The sequence below is a fragment of the Mustelus asterias genome, chromosome 24, assembly GCF_964213995.1.
Source record: "Mustelus asterias chromosome 24, sMusAst1.hap1.1, whole genome shotgun sequence".
In the NCBI taxonomy this organism is placed as follows: Eukaryota; Metazoa; Chordata; class Chondrichthyes; order Carcharhiniformes; family Triakidae; genus Mustelus; species Mustelus asterias.
In genome coordinates, this window is record NC_135824.1 from 20612442 (window position 1) to 20632599 (window position 20158).

General features: G+C 42.3%; 1 protein-coding gene across 1 annotated transcript in view; it reads left to right on the plus strand.

The window, feature by feature from the left end:
• LOC144511021 (protein FAM227B-like) overlaps positions 1–20158 on the plus strand; it is a 232064-nt gene that overhangs the window by 19052 nt on the left and 192854 nt on the right. The window contains exons 6-9 of the mRNA XM_078240995.1: positions 4667–4771; positions 7360–7458; positions 9971–10072; positions 15281–15407. Of these exons, the coding sequence (XP_078097121.1) occupies positions 4667–4771; positions 7360–7458; positions 9971–10072; positions 15281–15407 (433 nt within the window). The remainder of the gene's footprint in view (positions 1–4666; positions 4772–7359; positions 7459–9970; positions 10073–15280; positions 15408–20158) is intronic.

The following is a 20158-nucleotide window of genomic DNA, read 5'->3' on the forward strand; positions in this document are numbered from 1 at the left end:
ACCCTTGAGGCATCTATTTATGAAAGACCAAGCATGGTGCTGGGACTTGCATCAAGAACAAACATTCACTCACAGTTAGGCAATGTAGCTCTCCATGGACATTCTGGCCAACTACCACCCAGCCCTGTTTTTTTTCCATTCGTTCATAGGACATGGGCATTGCTGGCTGGGCCAGCATTTATTGTTTATCCCTAATTGCTCTTGAACTGCCATTTCAGAGGGCATTTAAGAGTTAACCACATTGCTTTGTGTTTGGAGTCACATGTAAGCCAGACCAGGTAAGGGGCAGCAGGTTTCCTTCCCTAAAGAACAATTGACAATGGTCATGGTGATCATTAGACTTTTGAGTCAAGATTTTTATGGAGTTCAGATTTCACCATCTGCTGCAGAGGATTACCTGGGTATGTATTACAATGAGGTCCCCGACATTACACGGCAGGAAACACAGCCAGCCACTGATGGGGGAAGGAGACAATTGCTGCCTGCTCTACATGATGTGAAACCCTTCTCATGATATTTTTCTCTCTCATCGTCAAATCCCCCTGACACGAATGGGATCAGAAAATTTCAACCAAAGTATTTGTTTTGTTTCTCTATTATTTCCTTATTACCCATTATAAATTCTCCATACTCTGTCTGCAATAGGCCCAAATTTATCATTACAAACATTTTCCTTTTAAATACCAATTGAAGCTTTTACTGTATGTTCTTATGTTCCTTGCTATTTTGCTTTCATATTGTATTTTCTATTTCTTTATTCATTTCTTGATTCTCCTTCGCTGAATTTTAAAATGCTCCCAATCCTCAGGCTTACAACTTTTTTGGCAACTTAATATACCTCTTCTTTTGCTCTAATAGTGTTGTGACAAAAACCACTGAGTATCTGGAGTGAGCTGAAATCAGGAAATCTTTATTACAAGTTTGCAGGGGAAAGACTTCAGCGTACCAAAGTCTCTCAAAAATCACCCAAGATTATTTGAAGAGGAACTGATTCAGCTGGTCACGCAATAAGTTTATTCTTATGTAACATGCTTGTGCTCACCCATTTGCTCAGGGCCAGTTCACCATCTGCTTACACACAACTTGTCTCGTATACACAGACAAGCATGCATGAGATGGAGAAGTGCAGAAAGAGAAAAACAGCACAAACAGTATTACAAAACCAATAGCCTATTAACCCTTCATAAACCACATCAAATAGAATCTTTAATTTCTCTCATTATCCATGGTTGGGTCACTTTTCAACTGTTTTTTTGAGCCTTAAAGGAATATATTTTTTTTTGTAAACCATGTATTAATTCTTTAAATGCTAACTGTTGCCTTTCATACCTTTTAATGCAGTTCCCCAACCTACCTCAGTCAACTTGCCCCTCTTACCTTTGTAGTTTCCTTTGTTTAGATTAAGACCCTGATTTCAGACATAAACCACATCACTTTCAAACTTAATGTAAAATTTTATCATATTATGTTCACACTTCCCGAAAGGCACCTTTACAGCCAGCTTATAGCCCTTTCTCATTGCACAATACTAGATCTAGGCAGCCCATTCTCTAGTTGGTTCCTCAACATACTGTTGTGGAGAACGATTGTGTTTACATTCCAGGAATTCATCCTCCTCAGCATTTGTGCTAGTTAGGTTTACCAGTCTATGGGTGGAATTTTCCCGTCCCGCTCACCATGGGAATCGTAGCGGCTGGGACAAGGTCCATGCAAGGTCCATTGACCTCGGGCGTGATTTTTTGATCTTGGGGTGAGCATGGCCGGAAAATCCCGACCTATATGTAGATTGAAGTTCTCCATGATTACTCAGCTAGCTTTGTTACATGTACCTCTAATTTCCTGATTTATACCATGCTCTACTATTACTACTTGGTGGCCTATAAACAGCCCCTACCTAAGTTTGCTACCCTTTGCTCTTTCTTAGTTCCCACCCAAACTAATTCTAAATCTTGATCTTCTGATCCAAAATCCTCTCTCAGTAATGTACTGATCTCATTCTTTATTAACATTATGACTCTACCTCCTTTTCGTCTATCCTTCCTAAATGCCAAATACCATTGAACTTGCAGTTCTCAACCTTGGCCACCCTACAACCATGTCTCTATAATGGCAATTAGGTTATATCTATTTACTTCTATTTGAGCCATCAGTTTATCTACTTTGTGAATGCTGCGTGCATTCAGATGTAGTCCCTTAAATTCTGTGTTATTATTTTCACCATCTCTAGCCTTAGCTGCTGGTACACTCTTATGTTTGTCTGCTCTATCCTTCCTGCCGCACTCTGATAACCACTTACCTTATTGCTATCCCGCTGTCTTACTTTCTCCTCTCTCTTTAGTTTTTCACTTCTCCCCTCGCCATCTGGATGACTATTAGTAGCATTAATTGAAGGAAAGTATAAAAACAAAAGAAACATTAAAGCATTTGAAAAGCTACCAGATGATGCAAACACCTGATGTAGCTAAAAGGACAAGTGCTAGAAGGAGCTTGTAACTTGAGAAGTTGGATTTTAAAAGGCAAGAAGGCCAGGGTAGAAAATGTTTGAGAGGCCTCAAACATGGGTACAATGTGACTGAAGACTTGTCATTCCATTCAAGAAATTAGGGTGATCTGTGGAGGTGTTTTCATTATTTCCCTGGGGCTGTGGGTGATACTGCGAAAACCGCATTTATTACCAATTGGCCTGAGAAGATGGTAGTGGTGAGTCTTCTGCTTCATCTGATGCAGTCCTTGTGCTGCTAACTTACCCATGATAATGTTAGTGAGGAAATGCCAGGATTTTGGATGCAGCAGTGATGATAAAATAGCAATTACTTTTCAAATCAAGATGGTGCGTGACTTGGAGGTGATGGTGTTCCTCGAGTCTTACTGTTCTTCTCAGTGGGAAAGGCCACAGGAAGCAAATTTGAAGGAAATTAGTTGGTGCTATGCATCCTGTAGATAGTACATAATTCAGTCACAATGTACTGGTGATAAAGGAGGTGGTACAGTGGTCCTGCTGTTGATAGGGATGCTGATCAAGCAGATTGTTCTGGCTGTTATGGGTTTGATGTGTCAAAATGAGTAGGTGAATTTGTCTGAGCTTAATTTCCTCAGTCAATTCATTAACCACTTATGTCACCATTCCACTGCCCTAGTAGTGGGTGAGGTCACACTCAGTGATTCTCGTCTCTCTCCATATTGCTCTGATGAAAGCTTTGGGTGTCCTTTTGCCCTGTGAACCAGTAAGCGATTTTATGTGATCAACATCTGTTAAAAATTTGGCTTTGCTTCTTTCTGTCCTGCTTGCCAATGGCCTTCTTTGTGAGCCACCAGTAGATGATGGCAAAGCCTCAATGAAGTCTAGAGAAATCGCAAAGCAATCCTTTGGTAATAAATCACACAATTCAGATGAGAAAAGACACATTGCCTGATCTCTAAGAATCTACTTCGACCTTGAGTTGCTGCAGCCTTGTAAATTCTGCAAGAATAAAACGGAAATTTCTCCCTGGTTCTTTAATGTAATGGGGCAAATTTCCAGAATTTTAATCAACAATGAAACCACAGTACTAACTCTGGATAATTGCATTTATCGGATGATATCCCCATTGCTTCATCAGGATGGAGTTGTTAGTGTTCCACAGCATATTTGATTTTGTTCATGGAATGTACAATCATAAACCTTCAATTTCTTTACACTTCAAGTATTAAGTTGTACATTTCATACTTGACTGACCTCAGTGTATATTTTGGATTCCTAAGTCAATATGATAATATAGATTTTGTTAGTATTCATCAGAACTTGAACATGGGCATTGTTGTGTATTGCCGTATGAGCAATCAGGTCAGCAGCGGGGGGGGGCAATGGCCTCGTGGTATTATTGCTAGACTATTAATCCAGAAACTCAACTAATGTTCTGAGGACCCGAGTTCAAATCCCACGACGACAGGTGGTGGAATTTGAATTCGATAAAAAATATCTGCAATTAAGAATCTACTGATGACCATGACACCATTGTCAATTGTTGGAAAAACCCATCTGGTTCACTAATGTCCTTTAGGGAAGGAAATCTGCCGTCCTTACCTGGTCTGGCCTACATGTGACTCCAGAGCCACACAATGTGGTTGACTCTCAACTGCCCTCTGAAGAAGGGCAACTAGGGATGGACCAATAAATGCTGGTCAGCCAGCAACGCCCACTTCTCACAAATGAATTTTAAAAAAGCTTGGAGAGTAAAGGATGCCAGTTCCCATTGAAAGAAATAGCAGCTGGCTGGAGAAAGATCAGCTAGGTACTTTTCTATTCATGTAGCCCAAAATACTGACTGCTGAACCTGAAATATTGGCCGGAACTTTCCGGCTGTTCATGCTGACAGGATCTTCTAGTCCTGCCGACGGCCCCCGCCATGGATTTCCCTGCAGCGTGGGATGGAATCAATGGGAAATCCTATTGACAGCAGCGGGACCAGAAGATCCTGCCACCAGCCAACGGCAAGCCATTTCCCACTGGGAGAAACATGCCACGGGGAGACCAGAGAATCCCACCCAGTATCTTTTAGGTAAAAATATATATAAATTATTTCCCCTTTTTTTTTACCCAATTGGGGGTATTTACCACAAAACTAATTCCATCCTCTGTAAAAGTCAAAATTTCCTTTCAGATTTAATTTTGCTATGTTTCATTTAGGGTGAACATTTCCCAGGCTTCAAACCACTGCAGTTTACAGAACTCCCTGGACAACTTGAGGCTGTACAGATGCTAAACTGGATTAGGAGGGCACAGAATTTCAATGTAAGTCATTATTATTACTGTTCTATTTCCTTTTTCTTGTATTTGGAATTTTTCAGTCACTTGTCTGGGACGTTTGATACATTTTAGCCTACTAGCAATTATTATGCCATCTGATTGTGTTATAGTAAGATTAAAGGTTTGAAAATTGGATTTTTTGAGGAGATGGAAAGGAAAAGAGACCTTTTTTAACTACTGCAATTGGTCCACGGGTATAATAGATAAAAAATAGGAATTGGCAGTATGATAGGTTAGTTACATTACCACAAATAATTTGTGATAATTTTAAAAGATAAAAAACTTTTCTATCTATATAGGACATTGGTGAGACCGTATCTGGAGTACTGAACACAGTGTTGGTCTAAGCTAACCTTGCTTGAGGAAGAATGTAACTGCATTATAGGCGGTTCAGAGAAGGTTCACTAGATTGATTCCACGGATGAAGGACTTGTCTTTTGAAATGAGATTGGACAGTTTAGGCCGACACTCTTAGGCTGAGTTTAGAAGAATGAGAGGAGATCTAATTGAGCTACATAAGGGGCGGGATTTTCCAGCCGTGCTTGCCCTAAAACTGGAAAATCCCACCCGAGGTCAACGGACCTTTGCATGGTCCACCCCCTGCCCGCTACAATTCCTGTGGTGGACGGTACGAGAAAATTCTCCCTAAGGTGTTAAAGAGGATTGACAGGGTAGACATAAAGCGGACGTTTCCCTTTGTTGGACATTCTAGAATGAGAGGCCATAGGTTTTAGCTAAAGGTTGACAGATTTAAAAAAGAAATTAAGAAGAATTACTTCACTCAAAGGATTGTCAACCTGTGAAATCTCAACCCCAGAGTGCAGTGGACACTGGAACACTGAATAAATTTAAGGAGGCAATAGGTAGGTTTCTAATTAGTAGCATGATAAAGAGATATGGGGACCGGGCAGGAAGTTGGAAATGAGGTCGATATGAGATCAAGCATGATCGTATTGAATGGCGGAGCAGGCTTGAGGGACTGAATTGCCTACTCCTGGTCCTAGTTCTTATGTTCTACCTCAACTACAACATGCATATAGTTGTCATATTTCATTCTGTTCTTTCCATCTCGTTCACCATATGTGTTACAAAACATTATCTCAAATTTTGGCCAGGATTCTCCCCAAAAAATTCTAAGTGATCCATTCTAAAAATCAATTCCCGCTGGAGAGGCCGGCAGCATAGCGCTGGGTGGGCCACTGTGCATGCGCCGATCTGCCAGAATGAAGATCAGCGCGTGAGCAGTAGCCCCACACTGCCGGCCTCCTGATCACTGGACAGCTTGATCGCTGGCCAACCCCGCAACACCGTCCATCTGATCCTCCCACGACCCATTCGCTGTCCTTCCGGATGTCTCCGGCCCAGCCCCGACCCACCCCCCCAACCCTGCTTCAATCTCCCCCATAGTCCAATGACCCCCCTAACGGCAGGCCAATCCCCCCTCCACCCTGATGGCCAGCTCCGATAAGCCCACCCCTCCCTCCCTCCCCCACTGATCCCAACTGCAGAGTGGCAGCAGGAACCCCCCCCCCCACCGATCGCCCCTAGAGGGCCCGTCCCCCATTATGCCCCACCCCCTTGACACTGCCCGATGCTCGGTGGGCAGTGCCAAGGTGCCCCCTGGGCATTGCCACTTTGCCCCTTGGGCAGTGCCAGGGGGCCAGGCTGGCAATGCCCAAGGTCCATCCCCCTCCTTACTCCCAACCTCCTGGGGGCCTCAATGGCCTCCCTTCACTCCAGCAGGGAGCTGTTGTCAACCCTGCTGGAGCGAAACGCTCCTGGCAGTGGGGGGGAGACGCTTGCGGGCCAGGAGACTTCAGCCCTGGGCCTGCTTATGATATTAAAATCGTGATTTAAATATTTTAATCATCTCTGCGCTGATTTCCGGCGTGGAGCTGAAGACACTGGAAATCCGGCAGCCGGAGACGCGCAGAGGCCATGGCGCCCAGCAGGCAGCCCACTAAACAGCTTCCACTATTGACTCCCAACAGCACAGTGGGCTAGAAGAATCGGCCCCTTTAGTTTTAATTAATTTTCATTAAAACGGTAGCAACACTTATTTTGGGGTAGATAAAATTGAACTAGTATACCGGTGGAGTTGGGAACAGACTAACTAACCTGTACATCTTTGGACTGTGGGAGGAAACTGAAGGACCTCGAGGAAACTCACGCAGACTGTGAGAACGTGCAAACTCCACACAGACTGTGACCCAAAGCCAGAATCGAACCCAGGGTCCCTGGCACTGTGAGGCAGCAGTGCTAACCACTGTGCCACCATGCCACCAAGATTACCAAGATTAAACTTACCATAAATAATAAGTGCTGAAGAAGTCATATTCCACTCTAAATGTTAACTCTGTTTCTCTCTCCACAGGTGCTGCCAGGCCTGCTGAGTATCCCAGCATTCTATGTTTTATTTCAAATTTACAGCAGCCGAATGTAGTATTTTGCATTTTATGAAACTTGCCATGTGAGGTCGTGGTTGGTTCAATAATGTGTCCTATCATCCACTTACAATTCTATGTAGTAATGAGCTGATAATAAAGTATAAATCAACTTAATCTTCTTAACAGCTTGGATATCAAAGTACCTTGAAGAAGCTGATTCTCTCAGTCCCATCTGCTGCCATTCTTCAAGATGCATTTTGGTGGTTCTTCCTTTCCAAGTTTGAGGTACAGTTATGTCGTTGATTTTTTTTCAAAAATTGCCTTGGGTTCTATTTGTATTGTTCTGTAAGATTCAGGTAAATTTAAATCTTTAGTACTTCTGCCAATGGAATGGTGGTGAATGCATCCACAATAGATGGAACATCGTGTGTTACCTTCCTCAAATTCTTAATAGTTGCTACTGATGTGGAGACCTGAAAGTGTTGAAGTTGAAAATGTTTCCCTATACCTCCATTCACAATCACGAGCTAACATAGATTAGAGATCAAATGTAAAATCTCCTGATCTATGGGACTCAGCTATAAACTCATCATAAACAACAATGTGTATTTAATTAGTGCATTTAACAATGAAAAGGTATTCCACAGAATACTACAGTGCAGAAGAGGCCCTTCGGTCCATCGAATCTGCACCGATGCATGAACTTGACCTGTCCACCTAATCCCACTTGCCAGCACTTAGCATTGAATGTTATGGCATGCCAAGTACTCATCCAGAAGAATAATTATTCCACACCTAAGAAAGAAATATTAGAAGGACTGACCAAATTTTTTAGAATTAGGTTTTAAGGAGGATCTTAAAAGACGATAGAAAGGAGAGGTGGAATTTAATGCCAAGTAGTGGACAGTGAGGCAGAGGTAAGGATCCATTGCTTTCCTGACTTCACCTACATGCCTCTGTTTCAAATTAAATCTAACGGTTGGGAAAGTCAAAGTCGTCTTTCCCGCCCCTAGCCAAATAAGCGCCTCTTAAATGCCTCATGTGGCGGTGAGGGCGAGAGAGAAGCCCCACGCCACATGGGCTCCATGATGGTACTCTTGATCAGGTACCTGTGAAATGACCCCAGCCCTGCCTCCGTAACGACTGACCCCTTTCTTCCGAGCCTCCACCATTGTTCCTGATCCTGGGCCTCTTGTTGTCCCAATAATGGCCACAGCTCCCAGTGATGCTGCTGGGACTCGTGAGTTGTTGGCCGTCAGATTGGCCAACACCTTTTGGAGGTGGGATCTTTGCCTTCAAAGACCCTGGAACCCAGAAGGCAGCAGATAAGTAAGTACCTGATTAGGATTCAATCCTGCCTAGGCTCCAAGAAGTGGCTGTGTGACTCAGTTGCCACTGGCTTTCTGGTTGAAGGCCTGGACCACTACTGCGGCCATTGAATTTAGCCCCAGGAATAGTTGAGGGAGAGAATTAAGAGCATAGGATCTAGATGACTGAAGTAACAGGTTTTTTAAATTCTTTGATGGGATGTTAGCATGGCTAGCAAGGCCAGCATTTATTGCGCGTCCCTAACTTCCCTTGAACTGAGTAACTTGCTAGGCCATCTCCGAGGGCATTTACATTGTCAACTACATTGCTGTGGCTCTGGGGTCACATGTAGGCCAGACCCAATAAGGACGGCAGATCTCCTTCCCTAAAAGGACATTAGTGAACCAGGTGGGTTTTTACACCATTTAATCATAGAATTCCCTACAGCACAGAAAGAGGCCATTCGGCCCATCGAATCTGCACCAACAACAATCCCACCCAGGCCCTATCCCCGCAACCCCACATATTTACCCTGCTAATCCCTCTAACCTACGCATCCCAGGATACTAAGGGGAAATTTAGCATGGCCAATGCACCTAACCCCCACAACTTTGGACTGTGGGAGGAAACTGGAGCACCCAGAGGAAACCCACGCCGATACGGGGAGAATGTGCAAACTCCACACAGACAACCGCCCAAGCTGGAAATCAAACCCGGGTCCCTGGCGCTGTGAGGCAGCAGCGCTAACCACTGTGCCACCGTGCCGCCCCATTTAATGGTCGCCATCACTGAGACTATCTTTGAATTCCAATGATGAAGCAAAGGGAGGACATGTGGAATGCAAAAGAGAGCAGGGTCCCAGTTCTGGGGAGTCTTCGGGATTTAAATCTGAAGATAAGGATTTTAAATGTGACATGTCAGGGCACCTGGAACAAACATAGGTTAGCAGAAACTGGGAAATGAGCTGCTTCTCAGATGTGTTTCTCCTGGCTAGTTTATATTTTTAAGGCTGCCTTTATAATTTATCCAGTCCTATATGGCTTATTCAATTTAATGTAAGTTTTGAAAGACTTGCTCTCCATATTTGCACATTCTCCTCGTGTCTGCGTGGGTTTCCTCCGGGTGCTCCGGTTTCCTCCCACAGTCCAAAGATGTGCGGGTTAGGTTGATTGGCCAGGTTAAAAAGAAAATTGTCCCTGAGATGCGTAGTTAGTGGGATTAGCGGGTAAATATGTGGGGGTAGGGCCTGGGTGGGATTGTGGTCGGTGCAGACTCGATGGGCCAAATGGCCTCCTTCTGCACTGTAGGGTTTCTATGATTCTATGATATTTTATATCTTATTATACATTTGCTATTTTTCATTACAGTGTCATTTAGTCATTATCTGTTATCTTTTAATCTATTTTTCTTTATATTTGGTATATATGACTGAAGTCACGAATAAAATTGTATTTTTTAACTAATTTATTTTATTCTCGATCATTACAAGCCTTCCCAAGAGGATCAAGATTACCTGTTTAGCAGAATTGCTGATAGCTTTGTGACACTTTTCATGATTGCCCCTCCTCAGGTGCTCGATAGATTCTTGGAGGTAATGTCACCAAATTAAATATTTGTACAGAGGTGTATTGTATTTCTACCCACAACTGAGTTTTTGGCACTTATGCTGACACTTTAAAAATAAAAAAATTGCCCTTCTTCTTTGGCATTCCTATACCCCACTAAGATATATTGCTGTTGTTGACAGCGCTACACTCTGCACTCTCTCCTTCTCTATGAACGGTATGCCTTGTCTGTATAGCGTGCAAGAAACAGTACTTGTCACTGTATACTAATACATGTGACAATAATAAATCAAGTCAAATGAAAGTGCACTATTCTTTTTTCAACTGCACTTCGCTTGAATGTGTTGTGTGTGTAACTGTGTGAGTGAGCGCCAGAACATTAAATTTCAGGTTGAGCGTATGAATAAGCAATCTGTTTTAATTACGCGCACAAAAGACTTGCTGCTCGTTGTTCAAAATTGCCCATACACTCAGGGGCTAGAAACACATACACATCTTCCTCTCAAAAACTTACTGGTTACAGACAGTAGGGAAGGGAACAGAGATTGCAGTTTTCTCTCACCCTGCCTATAACAGTATGTATATTGAAATAATCATACTCATATGATGTACGTATTTCATACACAAGAAATTCAACCAAACTGTGAGTATTTCCTGCACTTGAAGTAAATGAGTGAATAATTTAAACCCTATGCCGCATCCTTTTTTTCTTGAGGTCAACTTGGGTCCAAAACTCTGCAGGTCTGACATTCTGGACTAAGTTGCTGAGATGTGCCCACTGAAAACCTCTGTCTAATTTACAAGCCTGATATATGTTTTCCACTCAGAGTGCACCATTCAGATGCTAACAAATTCAGGGCGTTCAAATTTTATAGGATTAGATTTTACGTGGAGGTGGTGCCCACGGGGCTGGCTTCCCGCCCATATCTGAGAGGAAGGTCCCGCTCCAAGAGTTGCCGATCAGTCAAATGGCCGGCAGCCCTCTAATCCCAGCAGTGTCTCTGGGTGTAGTAGCCACTGCTTGATTGTAGCTAGTCCCAACACCAAACAGCCATGGAGTCGGATACCAGGTAAGTCAGAGGTTTAGCTGAGGCCAAGTTGGCAGGCCATGGCATTGAGGGGGGGGAAATGGGTTTACAAGGGTGGGGGTGACATGCAAGGGTGGAGTGGAACCCTTTTGGAGAAGACTGTTGCGTACAGGATGCCGGAACAGAAAGGATCCCAGCCCTCAGGATTCACCAAGCAGCTTTTCCACACTCCGTCACTGGTAAAATATCAGTGGCAGTGAGAGGAGACCCTTAAGCAACCATTAATTGGGCACTTGAAGGCCGCAATTGGCCCAAGGACAGGCAGGTGACCTGGCGCCTCTCCTGCTGCCAATATGATACCAGTGGTGACAGTAGGCGATAGGCATGTTACCACTGCCATCTGACCCAATTTTATGTCCGCCTCCCCATCTGTCAACCTGCTCCTGGGGGTTGGTGTAAAAAGCCACACTTGGTTTCTGACTGTTATGGTTTTTACATTTGTGATGTGCTTTCGCTGGTCTTTACAATCTCGACAAGTTAAATGTGGAAAAGATGTTTTCACTTGTCAAAAGCTAGGGGTCATAAATTTAGGATGTTTGCTAGGATGGAAGGAATTCAGGAGAAACCTCTTTATCCAGTGAGTGGTTAGAATGGGAGCTTACTACCACGCTGTGTAGTTGAGAGAAAGTAGCATTAATGCATTTAAGGGGAAGCTGGGTAAGCCCGTGAGGGAAATAAAAGGATCTGCTGATGGGGTTAGAGTGGGAAGAAACTCAATGTGCAACATAAACACCGGGATAGGCCAGAAGGAGCTGTTTCTGTGCTGTAAATTTTGTGTAATTCTATAACTTCTCCATGGCTATGAATGTTCTGTTCGCAGGCCTGTGCCAGTGCTGTTTTTGATTTAGCCATTAAGAAGTTCGTGACTTTATGTCTTACCAATCTACTATGTTATATATTGATGCTGCGAAGTTTTGTGTCACTTAATTTCTGCTAATGCACAATCTTCTTTAATTAGCCCAAAACTTTAGGACCAACTAAATGGTGGAAGGATAAAAATGTAAATGGTGCAGGTTTCTGCAGGATTGTAAACGGACACCATTGCTTAAAATGTTTGGCACAGGATCAGACTTAAACTTCACAGCAGACCTCACATCACCACTCCAGTCCTAACTACAAGTAACAGATATGTATCACTGCTTAGCAACAAAGACATTTCTTTTCAGGTTATATCCATTCAACAGCTTCCAAATATGTTGCGAGCTGTAACTTCTGGATTTTGTTGAATTTTGCTATACGGCCGATTGCTTGGTCTCTTGGGTTTCAGTGCAAAAAACACAGCTTAGCTATGTATAAGTTCAACACACTGAATCAATCTGTTATTTTAATCTCAGTAAGATTTAGTGACTGTGATGATTATCCATGAAATGTACTTAGCAGAGTGGAATAAAAAATAATTGAACTTGCAACTTTTCCAGTTCACGTTTGTGACATTTAATCATAAGTTGGACGGATCAAGGAAAGGAAATAGACTGTGAGTCAGAGTGGATGTTAGTACAGCAAAGAAAGCGATGAGTGAAAAACATTCTGTTTCCTTGTCATTTGGATACCAATCTATTCTTTTAACAAACCCCAAACACTTTAACAGCAAACTAATACTATATCTGTGGCCAAGCAGAAAATGACTGTTCTGATTAAGACCTGGCGAATGATCCTCAATGCATTCTATTGAATATCATCTGATCTCATGCTACATGGAGGTTGCAAAGGGATTGCTTGTTATCCACTTCTATATTTCCATATGAATATGATTAAAATCAAAATCTATCTGGAGCTTCCACAGAATAATAATTTTTAGAACTATTTATACAACAAACTTTTTCTCTTTGGAATCCTCATCTCTGTTTCCACGACAACACTATTATTGAAAATGCAAAATAGCACTTTGTGTTGAATTAACTGCCCTTGTAGAAAGTGTGCTGATTCCCTTTTGGTATTTCTCTAGCTGAGATAAGATATGGAACTCACCATTTTGTGGACTCATGGGGATAGCACCCACGTCCTGCTAACCTGTGATCTGGGATAAACCATTAAACTTTGTCACAGAGAAATGTGGATGCTAATCAGATTTATGGCCTGAATTTTGAGCTTGTCGGGCAGCACAATCTGTCTGCAGGTTTTGCTGGAGGCAGTCAATGCCTAATCAGTGGGCACAATGTTGCCTGCAGAACCTGGATCCATTGCAGGAGAGGCTTCACTGACCTTCTTTATTCTGTCAGCATCAGTTCTGAATCTAGTTGGAACCTTGGATAGATGTCTTTGTAGGTGGCAGCTCACACCCCCATTGGTGTGAAATGCAGGGTGGCACTAATCCTGCATTGGCCCATGGCTCTGAATGCATAGCTTCCCCCATTGACATTGGCAACCCTCATGGAGAGGTAGCTCCAGGAAGTCAAACAGGACTTTCTGGAGTTGTGTTCAGACCTGCAAGTCCATACACTGGCAGTGACCTCAGTAGGACATTACCAATATGAGAGATGGATGAGGCACCTGGTGACTCTGCCCACCTGTTATGATGTTTAAGGAGGTTCAAATCAACACCATTTTGGCAGAAAACCTGCAGCTCGCATCGAGGGCCTCCTCTCAGGGTGCTCTTGATGATGGCTGCCCCTCTGCCAATGACCGTCACATCTGAGGAGACGCAACAACTGAGGAGTGTCCAGGAGTGGTGAGGTTTTAATGTAGATCCTGCCAGAAGTGTAGTTGGCTGACTGTGCACAAATTTCCTGGTTCAGCTAATTTGTGTAATTTTTCAGAGTTCTCTGTGCAGGGAATGCCTTATGCAGGGATTGGACAAATGGGATGGGGATCTAGAAAATCATGCTATAGGTGGAATAAGTGGGCACATACTCTGGCAAAAATTCTTTACAAAGGTTGAGAAAGCATTTCAAATTCTAAGTCACTTTTAGTAAGAATAAAATGTGAGGCTGGGTATGGCATGGGTTGTGTGGGGGGGAATGGCAGAAAGAAATATCAAGCTCGAGCCCTTATTTGATCTGAAGAAGAGGTTGCATTTCTGAAACTTTAGGATGCTTAGGTTAACAATACAGAATACCTGTAATATGATGCAAATGTTAAGGACTGAGTTAATCTTCATAGTTTATAGCAATGCCATGTTTATGTTACAAGTTGATAGAGTTACCATTAAGACAAACAAAGCTCAAGGTTCCCTGTTAACCTGGAGCCTGTGGATAACATTGTCTTTGGTTATTGACAGAATATCAAGCCACGAGGATGGTTTAATGATAAGCAAGGCTAGTGTGACTTAAATGTCTCCAGAATGCCCTGTGATATATCCTATCACCATATACCGCTTCCACCATTAAATACTTTAACATTGATTTTCTGTTAACTTGCTGTCAACCCACATGGGATTATGTAGATTGCACCCAGTTATCTTCTGGTTCCTTGAACTCCTGTGAAAAAATTGATAGTGGTAGAACTGTTTTTCTGGCCTCTTTTTCACTTGTTCTTGTTCACTTGATGTCCTACAAATGATTCCTTTATAATTCACATTCTGGTGACTTGGGGGGGCAAGAATTAACTCTTTGGGGGACACTTAAAACATTTCATAGTGCATATCCCACACTAAAAAGATATTGTGAGCATTTCAACAACAAACAAAACCAAAATTTTATGGCTGAAGCCAAAGTTTAAGAGCTGCTTTGCAGATGGAGCGTCTATTCAAAATGAACTCAAAGGAGAAAATACATTAATATCATAAAAGCAAAATACTGTGGATGCTGGAATCTGAAACAAAAACAGAAAATGCTGGAAAATCTCAGCATGTCTGACAGTATCTGTGGGGAGAAAATAGAGCCAATGTTTCGAGTCTAAATGACCCTTCGTCAGAGCAAACAGAATCAGCAGAGATTTATACTATTGGGGTTGGTGGGAGGGGGGGGGGGGGAGGGGGTGTGGAATATACATTAATATCAATATTTTGTATGCTTTTGGAGTCTTAAAATGCAATGCATGCAAAACTGTAAAACATGAAATGCAGCTGAACAAAGAATTGTGAGTAGGTGTCAGGCAAAAATCATGTCTACAAACTCTCCCAATTTTCAGGTCTCCATTCAGCACATGTGTGATCAAGGTAACCTTACATTATCCTATCAACAGATCTGATTTTTGTTTTATTATTAGGTATACCCGAGTTGCTTAGCTCAAGCTGTCTTTGCGATTTTCTACAAGTCTTATCCAGAATCTCATTACCAGTTTGGGGATGAATTTAAGAGTGAGCTAATTGAACTCTTCTCACTTTGGATCACAGGTATGATTTCTTCCACTGTTAATACTGGACTGCTGTCTGTACTCTCACTATTTCTAAATGTCTATATAAAAGCAGATCTCCCGTGATATTGCTTGCGATGGGTCGCGGCATCTGCTATTAATATGGTCAAGGACATTTGACCCTGTAACACACAAAGGGTGGAACTTTACCAGCACGTCTGCCCGAGGTTCATACGATCCCACTGGAGGCCAACGGAGAATGCCACTCTCCGAGCCGCGCCCGCCCCCGGAATCGGGGCGGGCATGTCAGTAAAATTCCGGCCAAAGTGTTTAACTGCTAAAGTGGAGTGACCCATTACAGGGTAGTGTAGTTTAAGAGTATTCGGGCAGAGCAAGAATTAATGTGGGACTGGAGAACTGTATCTGCCCATGGTATGATGTAATGAGTCACATGATGGTAGAAAGGAGCCAGCATGGATGGAGACAGCACCCATGCATGGCAGTACCTTGGATATGTATTTGGTTATGGGTTACCAAAATACAGTTTATGTTTAACCGTACAAACCTCCAGACCTCTTAGTGAGAAATCAAACAACCTTACAACATGGTGACAGTGAAGGATGTACCCTAAAATCCGACAGAAGCTGGAAAAGTAACCCGGAATTTCAAAGCATGAAGAAATAAATATAAAAACAAAATACTGCTGGAAGATCTCAGCAGGTTTTATCCAGTGGGACGGCACAGTGACACAATGGTTAGCATTGCTGCCTCACAGCGCCAGGGACCCAGGTTTGATTCCCAGCTTGGGTCACTGTCTGTGTGGAGTTTGCACATTCTCCCCGTATCTGTGTGAGTTTCCTCCGGATGCTTTGGTTTCCTCCCACAGTCCAAAGATGTGCGGGTTAGGTTGATTGGCCGTGCTAAATTGCCACTTGGTATCAGGGGGACTAGTAGGATAAATATGTGGGGTTATGGGTATAGGGCCTGGGTGGGATTGTGGTTGGTGCAGACCCGATGGCCGAATGGCCTCCTTCTGCGCTGTAGGGATTCTATGATTCTATTCTATGAGGTCTGACAGCATCTATGGGGAGAGAATAGCACCAACATTTTGAGTCTAGATGACCCTTCATCAGAGCTGTGGGGAGAGAATAGAGTAAGAAATAAGGAAACTGAAGCCTAACCCCAGCAAAGCACACCAAAATTGAATACACTGATAGAGATCATCTAAAAAATGAATTGAAAACACAGCTAAAGATCACCTTAAGAAAAAGCTCCATTGCAGACATGGAGACTGAAGGACTCCATTAGGGCAGGTGGAGGTCCATTGCCAGATCTGAGCAAACATAGAGTCAAGGGACCTAGCTAGATCAATAAGGTTGCATAAAATTTAAAAAAGAAAAAAAATTGTTGGAAAGCAGAAGAATCCACTGTGGAAATGAAAGGAAGAATCTAAGTGAACATAGAGTCAAGAAACCTAACCAAATGACAAGAAGGGGGGGTAAAATAAGGAAAAAAGTCTGAAATCACCTTTAAAATTAGGCAGCAGTCAGGGTCATCAATTCTGCTTCAAGAAAACTGCAGCAACAGGTTCATGCCATAACACATGGCAACTGAGCTGGGCTGAAGACAAAAGTAAGTTTTTAAAAGCAGCAGGCAGAGAGTGTGTGCATACATGTGTGTGTTACAGACAGAACAGTTCATACTTATTTGGCATATTTGCGGTTGAAATAATCCTAAAACACGGTATTGATGAATCCTCAGCCACATTTGGTGAGAAATTAAATGCCTTAGACAAATATTTTCACAGAATTGCAGAATATTACAGTACAGAAGAGGCCCTTCGGCCCATCAAGTCTGCACCGACACATGAAAGGCCCTGACCTGCCCACCTAATCCCACTTGCCAGCACTTGGCCCATAGCCTTGAAAGTTATGGCGTGCCAAGTACTCATCTAGGTACTTTTTAAAGAATGTGAGGCATCCCACATCCCATCCTCCCAGGCAGCGCATTCCAGATCGTCACCACCCTTTGGGTAAAAAGGTTTTTCCACAAATCCCCCCTAAACCTCCCACCCCTCACTCTTGTGTCCCCTTGTAACTGACCCTTCAACTAAAGGGAACAGCTGCTCCCTATCCACCCTGTCCATGCCCCTCAACCTTGAACACCTCAATCAGGTCACCCAGTCCCATATTGTGGAGACTGCAGACTTTAAAAAAACCCCAATCAGGCATCAAATTTACTTAAATTGCAACAAAAGGTGGCAGTACAGAGTGAGCAGCTGGCTGTGAATGAAGGAAAGCTATCTGAGGTAATCCAAAGAAAAAAAGTTCAAAAAGGAAATGAAACTATTCCACAGGAACATGTTTGTGCCAAAGCTGAATTGAAAGAACTTGATCAGAAGTACAGCCTAGCACAACAGCAGGCAGAAAAGGTACTCAAAGAAGTCATTGCCCTGAAATAAAAACATGAGGAGATAAGATGTTAAGTACTACAGTGTTGGAACTATCTGTAGGGATGAAGCAATCCACAGAAACACAGCGCAAATTGGCAACAGGTGAACAAGAAAATAAACAGTTGAAAGAACAGTTAATTATCCATGAAGATCAAATGCAAAAGGAGTACATAACCATTCAGCAGCCTGAAGAAATGATAATTGTATTGAAAAGAAGAATGGAAGAACAGCAGGAGAAACTTAGGGAGACTCTTGAATTACAAGACAAAGCAATTGAGCTTCACAAAGGAAAAAAAACCCTGTGGAGGACCATTCACACGCAATAAGGATCCCTCAAGTCAAAGTTTGTTCCTTTGGAAAATTACATAGAGAAGGAAAATTAAACTGAAGAATGAGTTGGCAAAGAAAAATCAGCAAATGTTTAATATTCCAGGAGGAAACCAAAAAGAGACCAAAGAGCTGAAGACTTGCTGAATAGAAAATAAGAGGCATTAAAAGGAAAAGCCATAGAACCTCCCAAGCTGCAAACGGATAATGAAGTCATGAGTAACATCATTTACAGAACTGAAACAAGTTAAGACTTTGCCTGAGACAGACCCAGCCACAGAGAAACCAAAGTGAAAGACAAGGACAAAGCTCTGCTGCAGCCGAAGAAAGAAACAACAGAAATAAGATTGGTAAATGTAGATCTGTCACTAAAGCTCAAGGAGCTAGAACAAAAAAAGCACTGGATGCCTCAAAGATACTGTGAATCACTGAGTTGTTGAAAAATGAAATAGCTGAAATGAAAATCAAAAACTTAAAATGTCAAGAAAAAGTTGAATGGTTGCAAGAGAAAGTAGGAGTTCTCACAAAGAACTTTTAAGAATCTCAGAAACAACTAGAAGAAGTAAAATGTGAGCATGAAGGATAGCACACAAGAATTAGTCTCTGCTGAGGAAAAACTGTTCATTGTAGAGAACCAACTTTCACATGCGGAAAATGAGTTTGCTCATGAAAAATTAGAACTTGATGAACTTCGAGTATCAGAAGTCTCTATTATGTACAGTGAAAAATGCCTGGAACAGGAAAAGGAATCACTGATGAATCAGAACAGTTGGGTGAATGTGGAATCAACAGCCAAAGCGAATTAAATTCTTGAACTTTGATTCAATCTGATGAACATAAAGAACTTTGGAGATAAAACGAGATTTGCAGTATGGGAAAGTAAATCCATACTTTAAAAGCAAATTACTCTGAAACAAAGACAACTGAATGCACCAGAATAGTTGCTCAGCTGAATGAAAAGATTGTTAACTTTGAAAAAGGATTGGAAAACAAAACAAATATTTGGCTGAAGTTGTGCAACAAGTAGAAATAAAGGTTCCATTTTTGTAATGTCAACACATCCAGCAAGAATGCGTTGGACTTTAGAGTCCACGCTAGGAATAAACGGAGTGAACATTCCCTTTAGAAGAAATGGGACAAACACACGGGTTGTTAGTAAAAGGAAATACAGCTCAAAGGAGCACAATAAGCAAATCAAATGGAGATAACTAACTGGCGAAAACACAGTACTACAGCTTCAATGCCAAACTGACAAATACAACCTAAAGCAACTGAGACTACCATTCCTCCAAACATGACAAGAACGAGATCTGGAAGGATTGTCAAGCCTTCAGACCGTCTGAATTTATAAAGTCAGTGACTGGAGGGAGGGGAGGAGGGGCAGCAAGTAAAGAAGGTTGTTTTGTGAATATATTTGGGTAAAGACTGGGATTATCTGAAACTTTAATTAGAGTAGTTAACACGATCAATAATTTAAGGCACTTCTAAATATCATGCATCATGTCCATGTGTACTTTCTTTTTGCATTTTTGTTGACAAACTTTTGTTGGCAGCATGGTAGCACAGTGGTTAGCACTGTGGGACCGTGGGTTTGATTTCCGGCTTGGGTCACTGTGTGACGTTAATGTGCCTTTAAGAAATGTGGTTTTTTAAATCATGTTTTTTGCAGTTGTAAGCAGACCTTTTCAGTTTTGTTTTTCTCATTGTTGCCAGGCTGTCTGCTAGAAGTCCTTTTATTGCTACTTCAATGGTTAAATGGGGTTTTGTTTATTTTCACTCTAGGATCTTTTATGACCTTGCATTGTGAGGGGGGGAAGATTGATTGACAAGTCAAAGTCAGGTGGTTCCTCCCCAGGAAAAAAATCTAAAGATTCATTTTCAGTTTTAGTTTAGAAGGGGGTGGACATTAAGCTGGAAAGCAGGGTTTCTCTCTCTAGATTTTGGAAATTCTGCTGTTAGCTGGAAGAGAGGTTCTTGGCTTTCCTGCTGTTGGTGGTTGGCTTGACTAGAGT